This window comes from Penicillium argentinense (assembly GCF_028826775.1).
Source record: "Penicillium argentinense strain IBT 30761 chromosome Unknown utg000005l_segment0_segment0, whole genome shotgun sequence".
NCBI lineage: Eukaryota > Fungi > Ascomycota > Eurotiomycetes > Eurotiales > Aspergillaceae > Penicillium > Penicillium argentinense.
The window spans coordinates 5,338,858-5,363,046 of NW_026622664.1; the positions used below are offsets into that span (position 1 = coordinate 5,338,858).

The 24,189-nt window shown below is 50.6% G+C and overlaps 9 protein-coding genes across 9 annotated transcripts; 3 read left to right on the top strand and 6 right to left on the bottom strand.

Moving 5' to 3' along the window:
* Positions 1 to 965: 965 nt before the first annotated feature.
* N7532_006803 (sugar porter family MFS transporter) lies at positions 966 to 2,747 on the top strand (the record flags this gene model as incomplete). The annotated part of the gene is made up of 3 exons (XM_056619297.1): positions 966 to 1,457; positions 1,520 to 2,052; positions 2,144 to 2,747. The coding sequence occupies 3 exons, from the start codon at positions 966 to 968 to the stop codon at positions 2,745 to 2,747; spliced, it is 1,629 nt and encodes a 542-aa protein (XP_056475456.1).
* A 188-nt stretch (positions 2,748 to 2,935) lies between these two features.
* N7532_006804 (uncharacterized protein) lies at positions 2,936 to 3,752 on the bottom strand (the record flags this gene model as incomplete). The annotated part of the gene is made up of 2 exons (XM_056619298.1): positions 2,936 to 3,414; positions 3,506 to 3,752. Coding segments are annotated over 2 exons (726 nt in total), but the record flags the coding sequence as incomplete, so codon positions are not given.
* An 894-nt stretch (positions 3,753 to 4,646) lies between these two features.
* On the bottom strand, positions 4,647 to 6,299 carry ppt1 (protein serine/threonine phosphatase PPT1; the record flags this gene model as incomplete). The annotated part of the gene is made up of 5 exons (XM_056619299.1): positions 4,647 to 4,682; positions 4,735 to 5,706; positions 5,733 to 5,900; positions 5,974 to 6,054; positions 6,150 to 6,299. 5 exons carry the CDS (start codon positions 6,297 to 6,299, stop codon positions 4,647 to 4,649), a joined length of 1,407 nt encoding a protein of 468 aa, XP_056475458.1.
* A 340-nt stretch (positions 6,300 to 6,639) lies between these two features.
* Positions 6,640 to 7,223, top strand: spt4 (transcription elongation factor SPT4; the record flags this gene model as incomplete). The annotated part of the gene is made up of 3 exons (XM_056619300.1): positions 6,640 to 6,717; positions 6,794 to 6,991; positions 7,059 to 7,223. The coding sequence occupies 3 exons, from the start codon at positions 6,640 to 6,642 to the stop codon at positions 7,221 to 7,223; spliced, it is 441 nt and encodes a 146-aa protein (XP_056475459.1).
* A 502-nt stretch (positions 7,224 to 7,725) lies between these two features.
* Positions 7,726 to 9,304, bottom strand: gatA (4-aminobutyrate transaminase gatA; the record flags this gene model as incomplete). Its single annotated transcript, XM_056619301.1, has 2 exons — positions 7,726 to 8,971; positions 9,054 to 9,304. The coding sequence occupies 2 exons, from the start codon at positions 9,302 to 9,304 to the stop codon at positions 7,726 to 7,728; spliced, it is 1,497 nt and encodes a 498-aa protein (XP_056475460.1).
* Positions 9,305 to 11,320: 2,016 nt separating this feature from the next.
* N7532_006808 (uncharacterized protein) lies at positions 11,321 to 13,005 on the bottom strand (the record flags this gene model as incomplete). Its single annotated transcript, XM_056619302.1, has 2 exons — positions 11,321 to 11,696; positions 11,750 to 13,005. 2 exons carry the CDS (start codon positions 13,003 to 13,005, stop codon positions 11,321 to 11,323), a joined length of 1,632 nt encoding a protein of 543 aa, XP_056475461.1.
* A 755-nt stretch (positions 13,006 to 13,760) lies between these two features.
* Positions 13,761 to 15,384, top strand: N7532_006809 (uncharacterized protein; the record flags this gene model as incomplete). Its single annotated transcript, XM_056619303.1, has 6 exons — positions 13,761 to 14,136; positions 14,189 to 14,225; positions 14,291 to 14,349; positions 14,430 to 14,535; positions 14,592 to 14,674; positions 14,753 to 15,384. The coding sequence occupies 6 exons, from the start codon at positions 13,761 to 13,763 to the stop codon at positions 15,382 to 15,384; spliced, it is 1,293 nt and encodes a 430-aa protein (XP_056475462.1).
* A 1,006-nt stretch (positions 15,385 to 16,390) lies between these two features.
* Positions 16,391 to 17,779, bottom strand: N7532_006810 (uncharacterized protein; the record flags this gene model as incomplete). The annotated part of the gene is made up of 3 exons (XM_056619304.1): positions 16,391 to 16,828; positions 16,893 to 17,217; positions 17,277 to 17,779. 3 exons carry the CDS (start codon positions 17,777 to 17,779, stop codon positions 16,391 to 16,393), a joined length of 1,266 nt encoding a protein of 421 aa, XP_056475463.1.
* Positions 17,780 to 21,748: 3,969 nt separating this feature from the next.
* On the bottom strand, positions 21,749 to 24,007 carry N7532_006811 (uncharacterized protein; the record flags this gene model as incomplete). The annotated part of the gene is made up of 3 exons (XM_056619305.1): positions 21,749 to 23,512; positions 23,535 to 23,905; positions 23,965 to 24,007. 3 exons carry the CDS (start codon positions 24,005 to 24,007, stop codon positions 21,749 to 21,751), a joined length of 2,178 nt encoding a protein of 725 aa, XP_056475464.1.
* Between the last annotated feature and the right edge of the window lie 182 nt (positions 24,008 to 24,189).

Genomic DNA, 24,189 nt, shown 5'->3' on the forward strand with positions numbered 1-24,189 from the left:
ATTCGTCCAATACCAGCGATAGAAACTGTTAACATGTGGATGGCACCTTGAGGTAGCCTTTTCCCAGATCCTCGGTATTATATTATTATTCTACTACGATAAACTTAAAGGTAGACAATGGTATTTGGGACCTCTATACCTCTTATGGAAAGATATGAGGGATTAATGCGCCCGGCAGCAGCGACGAGTCGTGCGGCTGTCCACAGCCGCTTGGACACAAATCCAGGCCAATAATGATTGGAATCTGCAAACATTCGACCCAGCCAACAATGGCCATGCGTGAAGCACGTTTTTTTGTCGATTCAGGGGGGGGGGGGAGTACGCGTACATCCGCTGCACCTGGGCTATCATATCCTACCCACCGCAATATCACGCAATGCGTTTACAGGCACCATGAGATCATTTCGATTGCCCTAGCTAATCTGATTAGCGGTACACCACAGCATCCAAGCATGCATGAATTCATATCGAAGCTTTTTCTGGGGCCATGTGCGAGAATTGTGGTCGCTATCTCAGCCGATCGTCGGTTTTGCGCAAGATAAGCCTCTTGACTTCTTCTCCTTTTTAATTTGGAATATTAATTATTCTCACTACGAAAAATAAGCTGATAATCACATTCGAAGGGATAGGATAAGCTTTGGGCAGAGCATACTCTGTGATTTCAGCTCGGGGCAACTCCCCCGGCGGGGATGAAACAACGGTTTGCCGCTCGGCGAGGTAATTCTCGGCGATAAACACTCGCAAACTGTTAGCGACGTCACCATTGGCGATAGCGTCGGTGGGTCTCCCCGGCGAGATTTCCCCATTTTCCCCAGACTACCCCGCAAAGGAACAAGATATGCACTAATCCGCAGCCTAACAGTGGTTTACCTGGACTATAAAAGGGGACAATCCGATCGCCATGTCTCTTGCTTGCGTTCGTTGTTCGTCCGCGACTGTGATCTCTTCGCATCCTGGCTATCAACATGGCTGACAAAAACACCTTCCATCATGACCCTGACAAAACGGGAGTGCCAAGTGCCGAGCACGATGAGACTATTCAAGTCGAGCCAAGCTTCTTACAATCTGTCTCGTACGGCAGTGGCGGCATCAAGGGTCTCATCAGTTCCCCCTATGTTTCTGGCGCGGCGGTCCTGGCGTCGCTGGGCGGATTTTCCATGGGTTATGACATGGGTGTGATTTCCATCATCAATGTCATGGACCAGTTCCATACCGCGTACCCTTTTTCGGCAACCGCCTTTGGCAAGGAGTTCATGACGGCAATGCTGCTGCTCGGGGCTTTCGTTGGCTGTCTCTTCATGCCGTACATGGCAGACCGTTTTTCTCGGAAGTGGGCGTTGACAGTCGTCGTGATCATCTTTGACATCGGTGCTATCCTTCAAACCGCGGCACCGAACTATGCTACGTTGGTTGTTGGACGGTTCATCGGTGGTATCGGAGTGGGTACACTAGCAATGGTGAGACTCCGCCTCTCGAACCTATTCAAACATGAACACCTTCGCTGACACTCTGGTGACAGGGCGCACCACTATACATTTCGGAGATATCTCCCCCGAACATTCGCGGAACTCTCCTTGTTCTCGAATCCATCTCAATCACCTCCGGCGTCGTCATCGCATACTTTATTACCTTTGGAACTCGGCACATGGTGGGCGAAGCAGCATTTCGGCTTCCATTTGGGCTGCAGATGGTAACTGCAACCGGACTCGGCGCCGGCATTCACTTCTTCCCATACTCACCTCGATGGCTGGCGCTGGTGGATCGGTCGGACGATTGTCTTCAAAGTCTCACCCGACTACGAGGCTTGCCAAACACCGATGATAGAGTCCAGGCTGAATACCACAGCATCTTAGCCGAGGTAAATTTTCAAAAGATCGCCCAGGGAAAGCGCCATCCCGGCTGCACTGGTCTCAAGATGGAACTCTTGCTCTGGTCCGACCTTTTCCGCAAACGAACCTGGCGGAGAACCGCGGTTGGTGTCGGAGTCGCGTTCTTCCAGCAGTTTTCTGGCATCAATGCATTTATCTACTATGCGCCAACATTATTCACCAGGTAAGCTTCCTGATCTCTGAGCTTTGGCTTGAGCCTTGTCTTGAGCTGTGCATGTAGTCTTGACATAAGACTCTTCTCACAAATCCCACAGCCTCGGTCAATCTTCTGAACAATCCCTTCTTCTGTCGGGAGTCCTGGATATCCTGCAAATGGTTGCTGCTGTGGTCTGCTTCCTTATCATTGAAAGGGTTGGCCGAAGACCGTTGGCTATCTTTGGCGGTTTCGGTACTGCGGTCACATACGCCATCATCGCCATCCTGTCCGGTTTATACTCCAAAGACTGGCCCTCTCACATGGCTGCTGGCTGGGCATGTGTGGCTATGGCTTTCTGCTTCATATTGACTTACGGGGTCTCATACTCACCCCTGGGATGGGCTCTTCCTTCAGAGGTCTTCTCCACCGCAGATCGATCGAAGGGTGTTGCATTGTCCACTTGCGTCATTTGGCTATGCGACTTCATCGTGGGTATTTCTGTTCCGAGTATGATGGAAAATATCGAGTACGGCACATACATATTCTTTGCCGTTATGTGTTTTGCGGCAGGAGTGTGGGCATATTTTCTGGTTCCCGAGACGGGAGGTAAAACTCTGGAGGAGCTGGATGAAGTATTTGGAGACACGAGTGGTCAGGAAGAGAGGGCCATGATGGCTCAGACTATGCGAACACCCCATTCTAACTTAGAGACAACAGTGTAGATCATAAAAAGAAACCGATTAAAACAATCGATCAAATCGTTTGAGACACATCATGCAAACGTATCATATCACATTCAACCTATTATGTATATCCCTCCTCTATCAATATCAAGCTTTCATTATTCAAGATTAGCATCATAATACCACAAAAATACACCCCATATCAATTATACTGAGCGTCAACTACACTAACTCCGGGTAATATTCGCTTCACCGTCGTCAGGCAGCTCAGCGGGTATGGCAACTCCATCATCAACCTCTTGTATCGGTTTCGACAATACCGGATCAAGCTCCGCCATTTGCGAAGAACGCATTTTCCTTGTCTTTTCCTCATACTGCTTCCGTAATGCCTCATTCTCAGCCCACATTTCCCTCTTTCCCCAATAGAATCCAAAGCCGAGCACCGAAATCGCGAGTTTACCGCGTGGAACGCCAACGCCGACTCCGATTGTAACCTTTGAAGACCCACTATCACTGTTCTTGAACTCGCTGGTCACTGCTTCGATTGTCGTCGCGTTTGAGGTACCGATCGACACTAATGTCGGTGCGAGGATCAGCTCATCGGCGTTTCCGCAACAGTCGGTGGTTCTGCGGCAGCAGTATGAGGAGCCAGATATCCGCCTGGACAGCGAGTCATCACGGCCGTCCAATTGGAACGCCCTCCTGCCTACATTGCAAATATGTTAGTGTCAACAGTTATTGGGATCGTTCAAAGAGGACCGGGGTCTTTCCAAAATTAGCTGATTCCTCATTTGAACGTACATCAACACAGGTCGTCTTTGGTAGGCAGTTTGGACTTTCCCATGTTTCGTCTGCGCAGAACTCCCTCCAGTATAAGTCCTTCGTCGAAAAGCACAATTCGTTTGGGCCGCACGTGTCCGGATCGGTATGATTCATCTTGCAGCACATTGAGTGCACCCTATCAACGGCAATACAAGGGACGTAAGTGGTCTCAGACACCTCTGATCCATCCGGTGCGTAGCATTTCGTGCGGCCATATATTAGCTGTGGCAGTTGGAGAGCAGCCAGGCATCAATGGCCTTCCTGGCCATTTGTCCTTAGCGGGCAGTTGTACGTCGATAAGAGGGAAGGAGGAAGACAACTGGTAGTATGAACCGGAGACGGGCGAACTTTAGGGAGGATGTGCCAGATATTCACGACTGCATTAGCTCATTTTGCCTACCCTGTCCGTACACCCAACGAGCCTGGCACCATTCTGGATGCGGGATCGCGGGACGCCTGGAGTATAGGGGAATGTGTTTTGGGTATATCTCCTGGATGCATGGCAGATATATGCTCTAGGGGTATATCGGTTGGATATTGTGAGGTTGTTCAGGAACCAAGACGCTCCAAGCTTCCAGGAGGGTGGACAGGTCATCCAGTAGTGAGACGGGGGAAGATGACACCGGCAGCCTTTGTTCAGGGACTTGTTCAGCCATTCTAGTATCCACTTTTTGCGCAGCTTGGCAAGGATGATCGGTTCGCGGGGTCGTACAGGCAATGCAGCATTTCCTCTAGACCCTAATCTCCTCCGCCATAAACCGACCACTTACCAAAGTGTGACAGGCACTCTCAGCCCAGTCCAGGGCCGTGCTTTCGAGCTTCCCGCGGTAATTCCAAGTCCTCAAGATTGCAAAGACACCCGACAATGTGAAGCGGGTGGCTGAGTCCAAGACTGCTCCGCCCCGGTCACAATGCAGTGCTCTTCGTGGTGCCTTGGCGGCGATGTATCTGGCTCGGTACTGCCAAGCAAAAGGCAAAAATTATTCAATTGCTGCAGTGGTTGCCATTGCAGTATGAAAAATGCTCTGGGCATGATATTCTTTCCTTCGTAAATACATTCAAATGGCTCTAGCTCTTTTGGAAAACAACGCCCGCTCTTGCAAATAACTGGTTTCATCACATCTGGGAGAGGATCGAGTTCTGCGCGTAGGCCTGTCATAATAGTTAGCACGAAATTACCCTTATATCGGGGCGGTTGATTCACCATGGGCTTAATATCGGGGTGCGGGACAGCCTCAAACACCTCGTACGCGAGCTTCAGCTCAGGACCGATATTGATATAGGCGCCCTTGTTCTCTGTCGAGTCGCAGTACTTCGGCGCAGAGAATACGGTGATACAGCGGCCATCGTGCTCAACCTCATAACCCTCCATGCGCACCTCGTGGGAACGGATAATTGCCTCGAGGCCGTTGTTCTCACAGAATTGCTTAGTGATATCAGGGCCAAATTGCAAACCGACACCACGCTTGCTGGGTCCGCGGCCGGGGGCAGTCTGCGGATCAGTCCAAAGCATCTCCATCATCAGGCCCTGCTGGCCGGGCTGTCGTTGGTTGTGGCGGTTCAGTTTGCGAATGTCGTCAAGGGTGATCTTGTCATCGGAGAAGAGACCGCCGTGCAGGACCAGGTATTTGTCGCCAATCAGGGTGGCCAGCGGCAGAGCGGAGAAGGACTCGGAGAAGACCTTGAAGACTCGCTCATTGTACTTGGCCTTGCACTCGCCCTCAAATCCATAGACCTTGTTCATGTCATCTGTCTCGTGGTTGCCGCGATTCAGGAACAGACCGTTGGGGCGCAACCACTTGTAGGCATACAGGAGCAGGGCAATCTCGGTGGACCATGAGCCACGATCAACGAAATCACCGTTGAACAGATAGGAGTGGGTATCAGACGGGGCACCATTGCGGCGGAAGATCTCCAGCAGATCAAAGAATTGGCCATGAGTATCACCGCAGACAGTCAGCTTCTTACCAGCATCAACGCCGATCTCCACCATAGTCGGCTCGTTATATACCAGGTCCTTGACAGCCTTGATGATTTGAAAAACGTATTTGCGGTGGATTTTCTTGCCGTTCTTGAACCGCTCCACCATATCATCAATGAATTCCTGCGTCATCTCGTCGCCGAGTCGCACACCGTCATAGTCATCGTCCACCTTGATCGCATCGATATCCAAGCCCTCAAAAGCGGAGGGGGGTCGGAGACCTCAATAGCCTTCTCGAATTCCAAGCGGCGGACGAGCTTCTCGCATTCCGCAAGCTTCAACTTGGCATTTTGGTTGTTGGGTTCGCGCTTGACTACGGCCTTAAAATCCTTCAGGGCCGCCTTGTAGTTCAGCGTAGCGGTGTTGGCCAGAGCACGTCTCCAGTACGCCTTGATCGAATATCGCATTTAGTAATAATTCTTCTGGGGCCACCGTCCCTGGTGCCTCGCAACGAGAACTCACCTTGACGTAGTTCGGGTCCAATTCCAAAGCACTGGTAGCATCCGCAACGGCAAATCCAAAAGCTTCGAGTTTTATTTGAGCCTGCCAAGCGGAAAAAAAGCAGTGTTAGCAGCAGCACTTCGATTTTGCAATTGCGATTCGCTGCGAGGGGTGGTGGGTCGAGGATCCGGACATACGTGCGCTCGGTTGCAAAAGAAGGACGGTTCCTGGTCGTACTTCTCAATGGCTTGATTGTAAAAATCGAGAGCCATGGGCCAGTCGTGGCTTGTGACAGCTTTGTTACCTTGCAGCTTGAGTGCGTTGGCCGCCTCTTTGTCTGAAGCCATGAGCGCGGCGGGGAGGGTAGAGGGGCACGAGACAGCGGCGATCGAGAGTGTATTCACTGGAGGGGAGGGGATTTGAGAAGTGGATGTCAGGCACCGGACAGAAGTGGAGCAGGAAGTGAATGGGGAGAGGAGACGGAGTCCAAATACTCCCTGAGTGAATGTGAAGAGCGCAGGGTTAAGGGCCCTTTCGTTCCTGGTAAGTTCTTTTTTTCCCCGATGGCAACGGGTCTTGGCACGCTTCCAGAAGAGTCGACCGCGGCTCCGCCCTGTCTTTCCGCGATGGCCACGCTTTGAGAGCCCGCCTCTTCTCTTCACGTCATCCCCAATCCTCTCCCCCAAAATGTCCTTCTATGTCGCCTCCAACCAGCAGCGCTCGCTGCGCGCCTGCATGGTCTGTTCGGTCGTTCAGCCGGTGAATGTAAGCACCTGTCTCCGTGCAAATACATCCGATCCCGATGCCGTTCCAATGCTGACTCGGCCATTGGCCTCTCCAGAAATTCATGCGCGACGGCTGCCCGAACTGCGAAAACGTCCTCCAGCTCCGCGGCAACAACGACGCGGTCCAGGAATGTACCTCGCAGGTCTTTGAGGGCCTGATCGCGGTGCGCGATCCCGCCAACAGCTGGGTTGCGCGCTGGCAGCGCCTGGATAACTACGTCCCGGGAACATATGCGACCATGGTCACTGGATCGGTAAGCTTCTCTCCATCTCAATTTAATGCTGAAGAAGCTTCCATGCTAATAGATCTGCCTTATACAGCTCCCCGATTACATCCTCTCGAGCTTGGAGGACGCCGGCATCAAATACGTCCCGTATGCACCCCACTATCTTTCTCAACTAAACATGTCTCGTTCGCTTTGGTTCCGATGTGCTGACAAGTATAATTTTAGGCGGGACGGAAGCACTGGCGAGGAAGAGTCCTGAAACGGAATCACCTCAACTGCCACTCAACATCTTCAATGCGCGCTTTACGCCGACTCGGCCAACTATTCCCACCTCTTTTCTACTACCTACGGCCGGGTTGCATTCGTTAAGGACATGATACAGCAATATTTATGGGCTCGGGCGTTATCGGATGGTAGCATTGCGCTTTCTTCTGTTTCTTTAGCATTCGATATGCAGGACAAACACAACGTGGGTTTGTTGTTTTGCTTTTACACAGGAGTTTACCGAAGATAAAAACTAGGAATTTAGAAATTCTTCTCGATTGTCACATTTTCATGGGTGAAAATCGTTCGATTGACAGTGTCATTGAAGATCTATGAATATACAGGGCCCATTTTAGGTGACATCACTCGTAGCAAAGACTGATGGAAAATCTTCCATCACATCCAACAAAAAGGAAAAACAAAAGCGCTCATTAAATAAATTTTCTGAAGGAAAAAAGTCCCGGCATAGTCCGGGGGTATCAGGGTAGGTCCCGAATTTAGAGGAGCTTGAGGATCTTCTCAATGCTCTCCAGAAGGATATCAGCGTGGTGCTTCTGGAAGACCAGCATGGGGCGGAGGCGAACAGCCTGGGCACCGCTGCCACCAATGTTGACACCAACGGACTTGGCCTTGGCGAGGAACTCATCACGCTTGGGGGTGTCCCAGGCAATGAAAGTACCCTGGCCCTTACCACGCAGGTTTTGGAAGTGGGCGGGGTACTTCTGAGCCAGGCGCTCGAGGCCGGCGTACAGGTAGTCACCGGTGGTGCGGGTGTTCTCGACCAGGCCGAGACGCTCAACCTCCTCAATGATACCGCGGAAGATCAGAGCACGGGAGGGGTCACCCATCCAGGTGTTGAATTGACGATAAGGCTTGTTGGGACGCAGGGCAGGGTTGCCGAAGTAGTAACCGGCAGTCTGGGCTTTCTTGGAGAAGGTAACCATGTCGGGAGGAGAGGACAGGTTCCAGTGGTCGTGAGCCCAGAACTTACCAGTGGCACCGACACCTGTCTGGACCTCGTCGACAATGAAGAGGACGTTGGTGCGCTTGGTGATGTCACGCAGGCCCTGGAAGAAAGCGGGGGAGGCGTGGTTGTCACCACCCTCGGACTGGATGGGCTCGACCATGACGGCAGCGACGGGGTTGTGGTACTCCTTGATAAGACGCTCGACCTCCTCGAGGCAGCGCTTCTCCTCGGCGGCGTTCTCGTGGACGTGGTCCTCCAGAGGGTACTTCAGGGCGGGGAAAGTAGCCTGGGGCCAGTCGAAGGCAGGGATATCAAGCTTGTGGATGGGCTTGCTGCGGGTGGTGGAGAGGGAGCCGAAGAGACGGCCGTGGAAGGCCGACTTGAAGGACAGGATGGAGAGCTGGGGAGAACCGGGGCCCTGGTTGTTCATGGTGGACTGCAGCTCCTCCTCGGTGAACTCAACAGCGGGACCACCACGCTGGAGCTGGCGGTAGTACATGAAAGCAGCCTTGTAGGCAGTCTCGTTGGCATCGGAACCGGCCATGGCGGTGAACACCTGGTTCAGGCCCTTGGGGGCAGCCTTGAGAATACCGGTGCGCAGAATATTGGACCAGTCGGCGGAGGGGAAGTTACCCAGAGCAGGACGGTTGATCAGCGAGGTGATCATCTCATCGGACTGGGCCACCTGCTTGAGGTGGGGGTTGTTGTAGCCAACGGGAATGGAGGCAATCTGGGCATAGACATCCAGAAGCTTGTTACCATCGAGATCGGCGATACTGTCGCATTATTTAGCTCAATTGATCCATATTCCAAGCTCTATGTTCGCTGCGCTGAGGGGCTTGCGGGGAAGGGCCGTACTAGTTACCAATGGATTGCTGGTAGTCGGTGAGCATGTTCAAGCTGCGGACATCAAAGACCTCGTCAAGCTCGGCGGCAGCAGCCTTGTTCTTGGGGCCGGGGATGGCAGTCGAGACCGAAGGAGCGGAGGGCTCGTTGGGGAAGTAAGGCTTCTCGGCCGCGCGAAGGCGAACAGTGGTGGAGAGAGCGCGAGCAGCGGGCACGCGGGCCGCGGTGCGCAGCTTTGGGCTGCAACGGAGGATGGAGGCCATTGTGATAAATTTGCAGGTGTGTGAGGAGCGAAGAGACCGAACGCGGGGCAGGAGATTTATATTGAGTGTTGGTCACTTATCAACCCGGATATCGATTTTCGGAGAGCTTGGAAAGCTGCCATTCCCCGCGTTGATACGATTGGAGCTCGGCGGCGGTGGCCAATCACAGAGGCGGATTGGAAACGAAACGCCGAGCCAGCGGAAGTGGAAAGTCGACGAATCGAGAAAGTCTACGCAGCATGCAGTGGGACACGCTCATTGATGTTACTAACAACAATTTGCACTGTCGCGCCTTGCTGCAGGCAAGCCCCATTTCTCCCATTGACTACCTGAAATGGCGGTGATGGTGACTCTGGCAGTGGAGAGGGGTCTCACGTGGACAACTTGCATGACCCCAGGTCGATCTTCCTAGCGCTGATAAGCTCTGTCTTGGCACCGGCCGTCTTATCGCTCAACCCTACCCTAAAATATACAACTGTACTGAGTATTTGGACGTTGTACAGTACTATTTTGAAGTTGTCGTGGTGGGCATAACTGTGGGATTTATCAGTCGCCAGATTCTGTAACTCGTAAACTTGTATGCTGTCTTCAGGGTAAATGGGAAAATCAATTGCACTAGGTAAGCCCTCAAAGATCCGCATGACCACATTTACCAAAGATTTAAATATATCATTGCAACTTGACCTTCATCAGCCAACGGCGTTGATAATCAGACAGTTTGAAGTACCACGTATACTCGCTCGCTAACTAAACCAAATCAAGACAGTTCACACCCATTGATTAAATTGATATAGTAGTCCAATCCGTCGGAATTGCATACCTCATCCGACATCAGCCTGGGCCCTAGGAAGTCCAGAGCGGTAGGTGGATCCCATTGCAAATCAATAACTAGCCTCATCTAGTCAAAGTTTAAGCCCTAATTTCAACATTGGGCTTGTGGTTTAGTGGTATAATACCCCCTTAGCATGGGGGTGGTCCGGGGTTCGATTCCCCGCGAGTCCATTTTTTTGCTTTCCATTAAAATCGTTATTGCCATCGACCCTCCCAACATCGTCTGTAGACGAAATTGAAGTTTATGGGTGGCGGGTCGATTAGCCAATTTTTGGGGCTTGGCGAACATGATTAATAGGAATATGATGTCACAGATCGAAAACTTGTCGTGACAAATGGTTCCATAACTCAGTTGGTTAGAGTGTGGTGCTAATAACGCCAAAGTCGAGGGTTCGACCCCCTCTGGAACCAAATTTTTTCATTTTTAACATTTTTAACCTGGCGGTCATCAACACATGACAACGCCTTCCTCTCTGTTTCTTTTTTTTTTGTTTATTTATATACATTTATTTTTCAACTGATTCTCATTCAAATGTCGACAGGCAATTCACTCAGCGTATGGCACCACACCGGAACAATAATCACCTCCGATTCACGTCCATCGAGCTGCCATCCATGGAAAGCAATCTATGGAAAGCAATATGGATTATTCTGCTTAGTAGTCATGTGCTTCTTCCAAATTTATTTCTCACACACAGACTGACACAAATATTCAAATGATAGTAGAAGGCGCAAGTCGAATGGACACATTAAATTTTTTATCAATCCTAAACAAAATGTCGACACAGGACATCTACCGGGAAGCGAAGACCACAGCAGCTCAATCATTACGGCAACCAAGTCTTAAACAGTCACTTGAATGCTCTTGGAATGACTGGGGTTGCCATCATTCTTCAATACAAAGACCATATAGAACCCAAGAGGAGCAGCACGTGAAGAAGGAACTGTGAACTCGTACTGATTATCGCCAGTCTTTGTCATCTAAATAACAATGCGCCGCTGATCGGTATTCACCATGTGTGTCGCAGACCCATAGCGGATAATTGATGCTCCAAGTTGGACATCACTATCGGTCGTGACTTTGACCTTGTTCCCAGATCGGACCGGACCCTGTGTGATAGTCTTGATCTTGGGACGGGAACGAGGCGTCCCTTTGACAGGGAGCAGATATGGTGGAGTATACATTTAGCCATCAAAGTGATTGGCAGCGCAATTGCCATAGAGACCGCCACCACCGGTGAAGACAGTACCGTCCTGGAGCAGAAGCGCAATGCTGTGGTAAACACGAATGACAGTATTTGGCTGCTGGGATTTACAAGTGGCCCCCTTCTGCAAATCTTTCAGATCAGGGAAGAAGGTTTCTGGGGACAGTTGAGCCCCAGTTTCATTGAAGGGAAGCCCGACAGTCTGCCCGCCATTGACAAACACCGAGCCGTCAGGGAGAACAACTGATGTGTGAAAAGTTCGCACAGATTTCATTCCACCTCCCGCATTCGGGAGGACTGTCGCAGCTTGCTTGGCGTCGGTAATCGAGATGATGGATGCACGGTTGGTCGCCGGGCTGTTTCGTAGTCGGGAGAGCCCCCAAAGGTCAGGATCTTGCCATTGTCATACATGACCGCGTTGCTGCACACGGCATCTTCATCACCCGTATGATTTCCTGCCGGAGTAACAGATCCGTCACCTGCGGTACCGTACCAGTGAATTCCTTTACTGGGACCCGCCTGGAAAACAGACCCATTGTCCCAAGCAAATGTCCAGCCGTGGTGGTCTTGTCGATAAGTTCGTTGATCATGAGTGAGCATCGTAGATGCCAACGCGCTGGGAAGCATAGTCCATTTGTTGGTTTTCATATCATAGACCTCGCCATCTTTGCCAAAAACATTGCTGCCATATGATCCACCGATGACAAAAATGCGTCCGTCGGACAAACTATTCGATGCCTGATACCCCCGGGGCTTATTCAAGAAGCCGTCCTGATACCACTGCTGAGTGATGGTGTTGTAGATACTTGTCGTAGATGGAGCGGTGCCACCAGTCACAACGACCTTTCCTTCCTGGTCGGTCGCGATACCTGGACAGAACATGTCATGATTGGTATTGGTGGCACTCCTCGTGACAGCGTTTTCCCGAGGATTCCAGGTGGCTGTTTGTGTCTTGACTCCCTTACCCTCGACGAATTTTCTGGACGGGAAGACAGACCAGACCACCACCTCGCCAGACTGTGGGTCGACAGCTCCTGCGACAGGAACCAGCGGCAAATCGATTGTAGGGCCCCATGACCCCAGCTCATCATTCGGGGGGATATAATCGATTGTGTATACTTCGATATCTGCGATAGCAATGCCCTGAGACGCAGCCGCCGACAAGCGCAGATATTTAGCGTACCGGGGTTGAAACACCGAGAGCTTTTGAGCGGTATTATTCCACCAAGTTCCATATGCGACCAGCTCCCAGTTTATGTTGTCTTGGCTAACTAGGATCTGATGTTGCTCGATCAAAGCCGCCACTGGGTTGATCTGTCTGGGCACCACAGTGAGACCACTCACCGAATTATTTGCCTCGAGTGTGATGGTGATATTTTGGTATTCAGTTGCGCTGTTTTGGCTCTGCCAGAAGGTGTCTGTGGAGCCATCAATCGCTTTCGCACACTCATTGCCACTGGTGCTACTCGTGCAATTGAGTGACCATTTGTCGCGGTTGATCTTGTCGTCGCGAGGAAGAGGTTGAGAAGGAGTGGCGACTTCATTGCCTCCAATCATAGCACGATCGGGGGCCGTGCCATCTTGGTAGAGAGACTCAAGTTCAGAGATGTCTCGGCCTCTTGCTGTTCCCAGCTGGAGTGCTGCCACACCCCACTCAAGCTTCATCTTGGTTATCGGATGCTGATCCTGCAACTAAGTGAGTGGAAGAGCTCAATAGATACTCGTCGACTCTACAACCCAGCCCATCGAGCGAAATTGCTGCTTTAAAGCGGTCATCTTGTAAGGTATGCTAGGTCCATCAATACTATGTTGGCTGCTTCCCAGGATATCGCGGGGGAAACGAGACAAGCATTGCGCCCGCCGCAAGGGCTGCACGGGGAAAGCCCCTTAATCGTGAAGACAGCATCAAGGGACCCAAAATACATAAAGAGCCAAGTGTGGATGTAGCCAGTTGGGAACATAGAATGCAGGCAAGGGATCCGAATCCCATGTCATGCATTGTCCCACTAGGGTGGACGAAGAGATCATGTAGGATAAGGGATACCTTCAGATATGAATCAACGGTTTGCTGTAAATGGTGACAGCTGGCTGCAATAATCATGTTAATTCTTCGTTGAATTCATCGACGAGGGAAAGCAAATGATAATCCGAGTTCTCGGGTCAACGCGGGCAAAGATTTACAGGACGGCCGCGGTGCCTGAACAGCGTGCAATACAATGGCATTCATAAACGAAACAATGTTTTTTAAGGAAGATCTTAGCAATATCCAAGGCGATGTCTGGCCAGTTTCTACACAAAAAGAACTTGGGTGGAATTGTTGCTAATCAGCCTGAAGGCCTGGACTGGTGAAAAGAAAACAAAAGTTCTTCTTCTTTCAAATCAAAGATGCGGAAAAGTTCAAAAGTGCTCTCAAGGAGATTATGGCGAACAAACAAATCACTTCATCTCAGAACATCTTGGACAACCGCAAAGCCATCCAGGTTGCCAAAGAATCAAAATCAAAAGAGGATGTCGGTATAGCTGGAGTCAATATTTCCATTACCCGCAAGCAATGGAGAAAGTATTTCAAATATCTATGCTTGAACCATGAAAATCAGCACCGACCATGTATTGCTCTGCAGTTAGGCGGTCCTGGATTTCGAGATGACCCTTTTATCAAGGGCATGCAGGCGGATATGTTGGGCGAGGGCAGAGACAAAATCGAGAACTGGCTTGACGGCTTCAAAGAACAAATGATTGACGGTGTAGTGATGGTATTTCTCGACCTCAAAAGTCGCTACTTGAGTTCAACTCGAGGTACCAATGAAATCTTGACTTTGGAGGGGAATGAAAGACCTGATGGGAATAGGGGACAATAACAGTGAGCTTTCATATTCTTGGAACAAGTGAGCATTTACTCATGACTATTAGCTTTGGGTTCTTGGATGGAATCTCGCTGCCTATGTTGCAGGGTATCGACAAAAAACTCGATCCCAGAAAATGTGACCGACCATACACCACTCGTTCAGGGTATGAAGTGCAGATATTGATACATAACCTTTCGAATATGCTAATTATTTGAATTTCTAGAATCATTATTTTTGGATAAGACGGAGAGGTGAGAAATGAGAATATGGGAAAACACCCTCCATGGGCCAAGGATGGCAGCCTGCTCGTTGTCCGCAAGCTAAGACAGTTCGCACCCGAGTTCGAGGAGTAAGTTCGCAGGTTCTATCTACTGAGCAATTTTCTGACCTCTGCAACCTTTTTAGTATGCTTGACAAGAACTACAAGCGTCTCAAATTTGACAACAAAGACCAGTTGGGAGCACGACTGGTGGGACGTTGGAAGAGTGGTATGTTGGAATTAACGACGATGTTTTTTCTTTTTCTTTTTTTTTTTTTTCTTGAACAGCGACTGAAAATCCCAAGAGGTGCCCCTGTCCAGCGGAATCCCATCAAGGACAACAAGGGAGAAGCAACGTGGAACAACTTTGACTACGACCCAGACAGTCAAAGAATTTGCCCCTTTGCATCCCATATGCGCAAGACCAAGCCTCGAAAAGGGGTGAGAAACGCTGACAATTTCGACATCATCCGTCGTGGAATTCCTTACGGCGCAGAAGTCTACCCCAAGGAAATCGCAGACAAGAAGACTGCTGGAGACAAGATCGTGGTCTCATGTTCACGTGCTACCAGACTAGTCTCTCCAATGGGTTCCAGTTTATCAAAAACCATAAGTAGCCCATCGACGCAGCGAAATAATGTTGAATTTTTGAATAACGAGTTTGAAGTCTGGGTCAACTTGGATAATTTCTCCACCGGCCCGGCGATCAACAAGGCCATGTACGGCAAGCTTCCAGGACAAGATGTCGTCATCGGCCAGTCTATCAAAGACCCAGATGAAGAAGATGACAAAATTCTCGACGTCGGCATTGTAGATGGTAATGGCCAGAGTGGGCGGATCACATTCGAGCCTTTCGTTCAATCTCATGGCGGTGATTATTTCTTCACACCTTCTCTGAAACTCCTCGGAGATATCGGGGCTGGAAAGCAGATTTCTTAGACGCTTATCCGAAGAGAAAAGGAGGAAAGTAATAATGGAATATCGCCGAAACTATGTTTTCCATCGGCCAATGACAGAAGTGCCGGGGTACTTGTTGAATGTAATTCCCGGGTGGAGAGTTAGGATGCCCAGTCCGAGTGTCCAAATTGTTAGTGTGTGAAATATGTGTTCATTGTTGATTGAAATATTTTCGATTTTCCAGAATTCAGAATGTTACTATTATCTATTAATGAAGAAGTACCCGTGACCATGCTCGTACTGGACGTTGAAAGCTCTGCACTGCAATGCCATTCCGGTAAGGGTGCCATTTTACGGGCCCATGATGTGATATGATGTCCCAAGTGCATTCTCGCAGTGGGAAGGCCATCTCATACTAGCTCATGCTTACATGATGTACACTAGCGACGGCACCGTACACCAGTGAAGGATCCAAGTATATATTTCAACTCCAAATACACGTGTTGCGGCGTACGCTGTTTGATATGCGATATGCCAAGAGGGATTTGCAATCTTTCGATTAATGCAATGTGTGATGCATCATCGAGCCAGTAAATAATCGCCTTGTTTTTTCAAGTTCTCAAATTAATTTCGAGGAGCTTCGCTGCTGATTTTAGTGCCTTCCGGGCTCGGAAGGTCACCGTGGTCTAAGCCCAGGAAAATCCACCGCAGACACCACGCACTAATGCATTTGGCTGCCAATCCTGCCGGATTTGGCAAATACCGGAGCTGCAAGATGGTATTGCAGGATATCATGCATGATAATCTCCGAAGATCCATCGCATGTATACACTGTGTTATGCTAATAGCCCATGGGAAGGGTGACACATCATACTAGATAATAACATAAAATGTACAGGTATCATGTTCGTTAGCGCCTGAAAAGGCTCATCGTAACTTCTAGTAGACAATATACAGGTGATTTATATAGTGCTGATCCACCGGGATTTTAAATGTTGAAACAAAAAGCAAAGAGATATAAGAGCTGCAAGTAGATATTTTAGGGTCGTCAATGGGGGCGCCTGTCTTCGAAAGGTGAAACTGCACCGCGCGGCAGCGACGTAGAAGATTTGTCGCTGGCAGCTGACGAGTAGACCATGCCGCCTTGCTTCAGTTCAATGTCATTCTCGGGAGAGACTGTGCGTGAATGCTCCGATGAGATGCCATAAGCATGGCCCATTGCGTTATTGTGAGCCAGCCGGGATTCACTCCAGCTTTCCATCTCAACCGTCCGCATGATCTCGAAGCGATCGCTTTCATAACCTGCTTGACGAGAGTCGTTGGTACCGACAACCATGTGCGAATTGCGAGAGCGGCCGGTTGAGGACCAGAGCTTTTGGGAACGGCTGCGTTGGTTGTAGGAGGAGCCGAGGTTTCGGGTTGATTGAAGGAATCGGGGAATGAAAGTGGCAATAAGTGGACGAAGAGCCGGGGCTGAGGAGCAAATCTATTATCCAAGAGGTTAGATGCGCTAAATTACAGCAGCGATAGATGCTCAATGGGTCACATACCAGTCCCAGGTTGATCTCGATCGAGGCCGCAACGAGAACCGGCCATCCAATCCAAGTAGTATCGTAGCCGACAACCATGCTTTTCCACACGTACACAGTGCGAACGGACCCGGCGACATTGACGATGATACCAAGCCCGAAGATTGAGATGACAGCAAGGCGCTGCCGGGCGGGGAGTTTCAAACTCCAGATGAGCGGCATCGGCAGAGCGGTGGCCAGGAAATCCGTGAAGATGTTGATGACACTAGCAGAAAACACAATTTTGCCGTCGTTGGCGCACTTGTATTCGTACTTGGGGCTGATTTCCCAATACGCCTTGATAGGGCTGCAAAATGTATTAGTTCGAATTCAAAATCGCAGCATGTGACCCAGGACTGCACTCACGAGCACTGGAAGATGCTGAGAAGAGTAAAGACCAAGCAGCAAACTCCGACAAAGATCATGGAGCCAATGAAAGCAAAGTTGTACGCCTTGAAGTTGCCCTTGCCAGCACCCAGAAGCCGCCGACAGAACCACATGAGCGAGATCTTGGTGACGGAGGAGGATATCGAAAACATGATTTGGAAGACGAGGTTCAGCTTTTGCACGGTCGAGAGCCATGTCGTCGGGACATCCCAAATGTGTCGATTCCAACCCCAGACCTCGGTGGCATAGGTAGTCACCACTACCATGGCAATGGCGAATATCATGGCGATCACGATCAGAATGTCATCGACTCCGGCACTGCAGGTAATACAAAGTCGAGTGTAGATGCGGGCAATAACCACCAAGAATGATAGAGCAGTACCAATAATGTTGACGATCATGGCGCCGTGGCCTCGAGTTACCGGGTCGACGTAGTTTGGCGTCGGCCATGTCGCCATCACGGCGAGGGGAGGAAGTTGCATGATAGGCGATCACCGTCAGGAAAATATTCCAACTTTGGGGTGAGCGATGTATGATAGACGGCGGCGAAATAGTATCAAGAATCGGGCGAGGCTTCAATTGTTGTGGGTATGAATTACTGGTGGGTAGCGACACGCAGCATCATGGTGGGGGTTTCCCGGCAGTCGTAAATTGATCGATATTAAAGAATGAAATATGCTTAAATTATGCGCCCATTGTCCAGCAATTGCGATATGGGCCACACCGTGAATGATGGATAGAAGAAAAAAAAAGAGGCGTCCAGTGTTGCACCCCGCCAGGGATCTGGGGAACAGATATATCAAGGGCGACAAGCCGAGACTCAAGGAGCCATGGGAAATAGATTAAACTCTGGAACTGCAGGTGTCCCAGCTGATTCGTGTTTTATACTTTCTATGTTGAGTTCCGGCGAGTCAGGGCAGTCGATCAGACGACTCCATCTGCGCGCCACGGTTTTTGCATACTCCGATGGTGATGAGTCCTGGGCCACTCATCATTCTCAGGCCACTTCCGAGCAGCGCGAAGTCCAATGCAGCAATACGGCCGAGGAGAGCGGGGTCCATCGTCGATATGGGCAACCCCATAGGCCGATCCAGAGCCCCATAGTTCACACTCCGATCCACTGGGAACGAGACTGATCTGAAGCACAGGCTGTGAGAGGCTGATGCCTGTGAAAGCGACGCCCGAACCCCTGGCTTGATCCAGACGCAATGTGCCATTGCCATTGTTTTGCTGCGGACAATTAAGCAGGCCCAAGCCACTGCGTCCCTGGGGCGCGTTTTAGCATCTCCGATCCCTGTCGCGGTCGTGGGCGAAGTACAGAAGTGTCGCCGCGGCGGAGAATTCCTGTCCGCAGCCGAGGCTCGCCACGCCACGTGATGTGAGAGTTTCGCGCGAGAAACACATAAATCGATTTCACCTCCGCCAGCCGCATTGCAATTTGAGCTCTTTAGCGAATTGTGCGGGGTGGCTGCCAGAGCCAACGGGCCCGACGGGTTTCTGCTTCAGCAATCAGACGAGTGCTCCGGGGTTTCGCCACTTTCCCACAACCTGGACGGAGAACCGAGCTTCAGCCGTAGCCGTTGACCTGGCCCCACTACATACGGCAAGCGATACGGCGACACGGCTGATGGCCATGAGGCCGCCGTACCGAGTGCCGCATTGCGATTCGCTCTACATCGCAAGCGAGCGCAACCCTGCCACAGGACCGTCATGATTAGGACCCCGGTGCCGTGCTGGCTGGTTCAGGGTCGGCAATGGGATGTGCAGTCGCCTCTCAAACTCCAATTGTCCAATTTTTGCAACAGTAGGTGCTTCTGCCGTTCGCCCTTCTGCCGTTCGCCCGCCACCTCATGAATAATTAATGGAGCAAGAATGGTCGTGGCAGGTGATTGCTCTCATGGCCCACTCGGCATTACCACCATTTGAGCGGAGTCTGATGCAGACAAGAAAATGCACATTCTCACTAAGCCTTGTGGCCATCGATCGACCCCTGCCCCTCTCTGACTCCTCATAGTAGCCTCCCTCCTCACCTCGAACCCAGCAACTAAAAATTCTCCTGGCGGGGCTGTTTGACATCAGTTTATTCCTGTTCCTGCGGGAATCTGTTGAAATTGCCCTAAAGAGACTGATGCAGACCGACTGATCCACCGGTTCTCGGCCAGCGACCTCTGACTGAACTTCCTAGAGGGGCTAGATCCTCATGATGGGTCGAGATCTGTTGTGCTTGATCGAGCCTGATGGGGTTACCTTGATCAACAAGTTGAGTCTCGCCGCCTGCGGGATCCGGCCGAGCTGACTGGAGATCACGGCATTTGAGTTGATGGGCTATGGATGATCCAAACCCGAAAATAAGGTCGGGGATCTGCATGTCTACTTAAGCATACAGGTCATATTTCTGGTCTATCTGACTGGCTGATCAATCATTTCTGGAGATCTTCCGCTAGAAGGCTTGTTGCCTCAATTTCAAGACCAAATAGCTGCCCAACCTGCGAGTCCATGATTCAAGACCATTTCAAACTACGCTGTCTATCATTTTGAGTGACTCGGTCAGGATTTCATTGTCGTAGATCGCAAATAGTGGCCGAAGCTATCGGCCCAGGCAACAGTTTGGAAAGCGACTGCATAGTATTTGCTGTGCCTTCCAGGAACAGGATATCTTGATGGCTTACTACCTTTGGATTATCTTTAGATTCCCCAGAATGTCAAGACATTTCCAGCCAGGGTTCAAGAGGCTCTTCCGACTTTCTGTAGCTTATTCAAAAACCAGAAGATGGTGAAAAGTGGGAGCGTCCCAAAATTGCGACGCGAACTCTATTTTGACTCGCTCGCATCCGTGGTTGGAGCTTGCTTGCCGATGTGCGGAACAATAGAAAAATGAATAATCATGCAATCTGTCATTCTAGCCTCAACCTGGAACTTTGATTCGGTCGAGCTTATTCAAATAATTCAGCACACTTATGGTTGACTGTTAGCGCGGCCGTCATCCTGTGCATACACCGCTGCCTCACGATGGTTTCAACAAGGTGCCATTTTACCGTAGTGCTGATCCCTCCACCCTCTCGCTACAGACGTGAGACTAGCCTGAAGTCTACAAAAAAAGGGGAATTCTCTACGGATTTGCCGACGACGGGCGAACGGAAAATTCCTGGTCCCGGTTGCTGTTGTTGCTGTGCTAATGGCGAATTAGCCTCCGCCGCTAGTCACCACCACTGCAGAGTATGAGGTGGCATTGTCTGGCGATGGAGACTACTACCAAGTGCAACGGAGTAACCTTGCGTGGCAAGCTAGCGTCTGCGTTGACGGAGAATTTTCACATGCTCGAGAGTATAGAATTGGCAGTATGAACATCCACGGAATGAACAATATCCCAAATCTTACTCTGTACCAACAATTCTAATCGTCCGCGACATTGTTCTTTCCAGCCTTCCATTCATATCATCTCACATATGCAGAAAAGGGGAAACACCGGGATGAGTGGCGTTTCGTCTATGTCGCACTACCTGCAGGGGTCTGAATTACTAGCGCGGCTCACGGTGGGCCTGTGTGCATTGTCCTCGTGCCCCCGATCTATTCTCCGGGGCGATTGTTCATATGCGTCTTAGACACTGATTTGCCTAGCGATTTAGGTTCGGGCTAAGCCATATCAACGGTCCTTTCATCTTGAAAAGACTCAAAATCTGGGGTTCAGGATGATATGACACATAACCGTCCGTTCCTAGATATGGGATAACGACAATCGAAGGCAAATTAACAGAGAACTCATCTTTTCCTAATTAGTGGTGTGTAGGATACCCTCTAGGGGCCGTTGGGCAGCCGAGAAACGAGGGGAGCGGGATTTGAAAAGGCAATCATGTGCTCGAGCAAGAATCTATCTAGGTAGCCTCGGATCCAAAGAATACTTAATTACCCATGGTGTCCAATAGAAAAGATCCTTGTACTTGCTCAAGCTTCAACAGAGACACAGGTTCGTTCGAAAGCTTCTAGAAGCTCCCGAAATGTTTCAAGATGAGTCCGAAACAAAAACATCCAGCTCAGCTGCTGACCAAGATGCTGAATGAGATCCACAGATATCAAACAAGAAGTTCCAGAATGAAAAAACGCAAAAAGCTGCTTTGTTTATCTCCTGTTCGGTTTGAGATAATGTCTGTCGTGGTTATTTCGCAAGCCCATGCTTCCCACAACTTGCTCGAACAAGTTTTACTTTCAACAAGTGGTTGTGATTGAACTTCGGAGCAATCTTGTCAATGCCAATTTCGAAAGAATATTGTATTATTGATGTCCTTCGGGCACTTCGGCGCATTTCCAACGAGGAAGAAAGACAGATTTGGGATATCTATAGGTCCATCGCAATTGAACAAATCTAGTACCAAACAGATATTCGCTACAACGCACTCATCATAAAGAGACTTAAGGGGACTCCAGAGAAACAAGAAACAGCCACAAATTGACGCTCAGCTTCCCGCGGAGCGCGCTGAAGCCACAGCCCGGAAACTTCCACCTCCAAGAGTCCTGCTTCTCCGACTTTCATCCTTCTTCTTCTGGAGTCGAGACTTTGCTGCAGCAACTCGCTCTGGAGAGAGAAAGTTGCGTTCCATCTCGGAAAGACCCTGCTGTCTACTTGCCCGTTCCCCTCCTGAAATGGTATACCCAGCATAAGCCCCAGTCCGTGAGCAGGGAAGACCAGAGATATTGTCGAGAGTGGATCTGATATGGGGTCGAGATCGCTGGTCATGTTCATTTCCCGTGCCGGTCGTGTCAGGATCCCGGCGATATAGAGAGCGATATGTACGTTGCTTGTCGGTTGTGGGTTGATAATTCCTGAGGTTGCGGTCGAGAGATTTGAGCGCACCGATGTCGGGAGGAGATGAAGGTGGGGCGGGTACTCCGTCGAAATGATAAGATTTAGGACGCGAGTTGTCCAGAATTTCGTTCAGGTAATGCGTGACTTCGTCGTCGTCTGCGTTGATGTCCTGCGTCGCACGCTTGGGGTCAATTGTACCCGTTGTAGCGTTTCGTATATGCCGAGCCTTGCTGCGAGGGCTGGGGCTGGGCGGTGCTTCGAGGTCTTCAGTGGCCTCATCTATCTCAGGGCGGTTCTGATCCGCGAAATCATAGACCCGCACGCCCGAGTATTCTTTGCATGGGTTGAAAGTCTGCCGCTGCTGGGGTCGCAGAGTCGGTACACGCTCCGTATTAGAGATTCTCGATTTCAGCAGGTCGATCTGAGTTTGCATACGACGGCGTTCTTCGTCGAAGCTTGCTCGCAGTGCGTCTTCCGATGCACGATGCTCCTGGGTGGTCTTCTTCAGCTGTTCGCGATATTCTTGAATCCGTGTCTCCAGTCTGCTCTCCCTCTGCTTGAGTCTGTTTTCCTTCTCCTTGCGCCGGCCATCATATTTTGACATCTCTTGCTTGACACGCGCCATAGTCTGCTTGAGAGAGTTGTTCTCTTTTTCGAGATCCTGCGCTTTCTTCTCCGAGCTTTGCGCGAGGCTTTTCAGCGCCTTCAGATCAGAATCTTGATTCTGCCGGCGCATCAGCTCCTCAATTTTGGCATTTGCCTGCTTTAGCTCTTGCTGTGCTTTGCGGAGCTCTTCCGAGGTGTTTGAAGATGATGATTCCTTGGCAGGCTCCTGCGCCTTGGTGGTGCTTCCTTCCACAACACCCTGCTGCTCGAGAATCTTGCGCAAAGATGTCACTTGTTGCTTGTACTGCAGGGCCAGGGCTGTCTGCTTGGTGAGATCCTGTATCAATTCCTCCTTGTTTCCTTGAGATCCTTCTCCCACAATCGTCGATGCAAGGCGCGACACCTGACATTCCATCTCCGCTACCTTTTTTTCTTCCTCGAGGAGTTTGTCCGTGAGTCGTATAGCTTCAGAGTCCTTCTTTCGGGCGTAGGACTTGGCGATCGACCGGTAGTGGATCAGCTTCTTAATTTCACGATTGGTGCGCGATCGATAGTTGTCGAACTCCGTCTTCCAGTATTTTCCTGACTCCGAACGAGGGTCCTCTAGATTGATAGTATCCTCTGAGCCGGACTCGTCCTTTGGCTGGGCACGCGCGACCGGTTTCGCGTCCGACTTCTCGGGAGTGGTGCCGGCGGAGTCGGCATTCCTCGATGCATTGTCACGCGCATCTATTAGGGTTTGAGTAAGCTTGCTGCGAGGCTTTCCATCGGCGGAGCCGGACATCCACTGCGTGGTGAGATTCCCCCGCTGGATTCGGGGGTGTTTTGACCACTTTGCTCGATTGGCTATCGCGCTTCCCTTCATTGTCGACCACCCCCTCGCCAAAGGAGACCGTCTTCCGCCGATTAGAGATGGTGCCGGGCGTCACCAGAATGCTTTTCGTGGGGGAGCCAGCAGGGTTGAAAAAGGAGTCGTCCGATTTCGCGTCATCCTTCTTTTCAGTAGGAATGGAAAAGGGTTGGGTTGCGTCGCTTTTGCTGCATTGGTGATCGGAGGGTTTGAGGTCAGGGACGCGCTCTGCCTGTTTGGCTTCGTTTTCCTCCTCTTCTGCTCCTGGGGTGCCAAACAGGGCGCTCTTGAAGGCGCGAATCGCAAACACAGGAGCCGGGGTCTCGGGCGGCTCCAGGACTTTGGAGGTGTCTGGACGAAAACTCGGTCAGTGATGTGAAAGAGCATTGAATAAAAGGAACCAAACGAACCTGCCGCCTGGGGGCCCTCGTTGCTCTTCATCCAGTCCAGCATGGTGCTGTGCGGTGGTGGAATGGAAGGTTGCTGATGTTTACAGCCTGAACGCGTCCAGGTGAACTCGGGCCGGCTTATCGATAGGCTCTGCCTCACCCAAGCTTCCTGTGTTTGTCTCTCAGCAGAACCTCCAAACGGACACCCCCTACTGAATGAGGTATGGCGCTGTAAATGTTACGGTA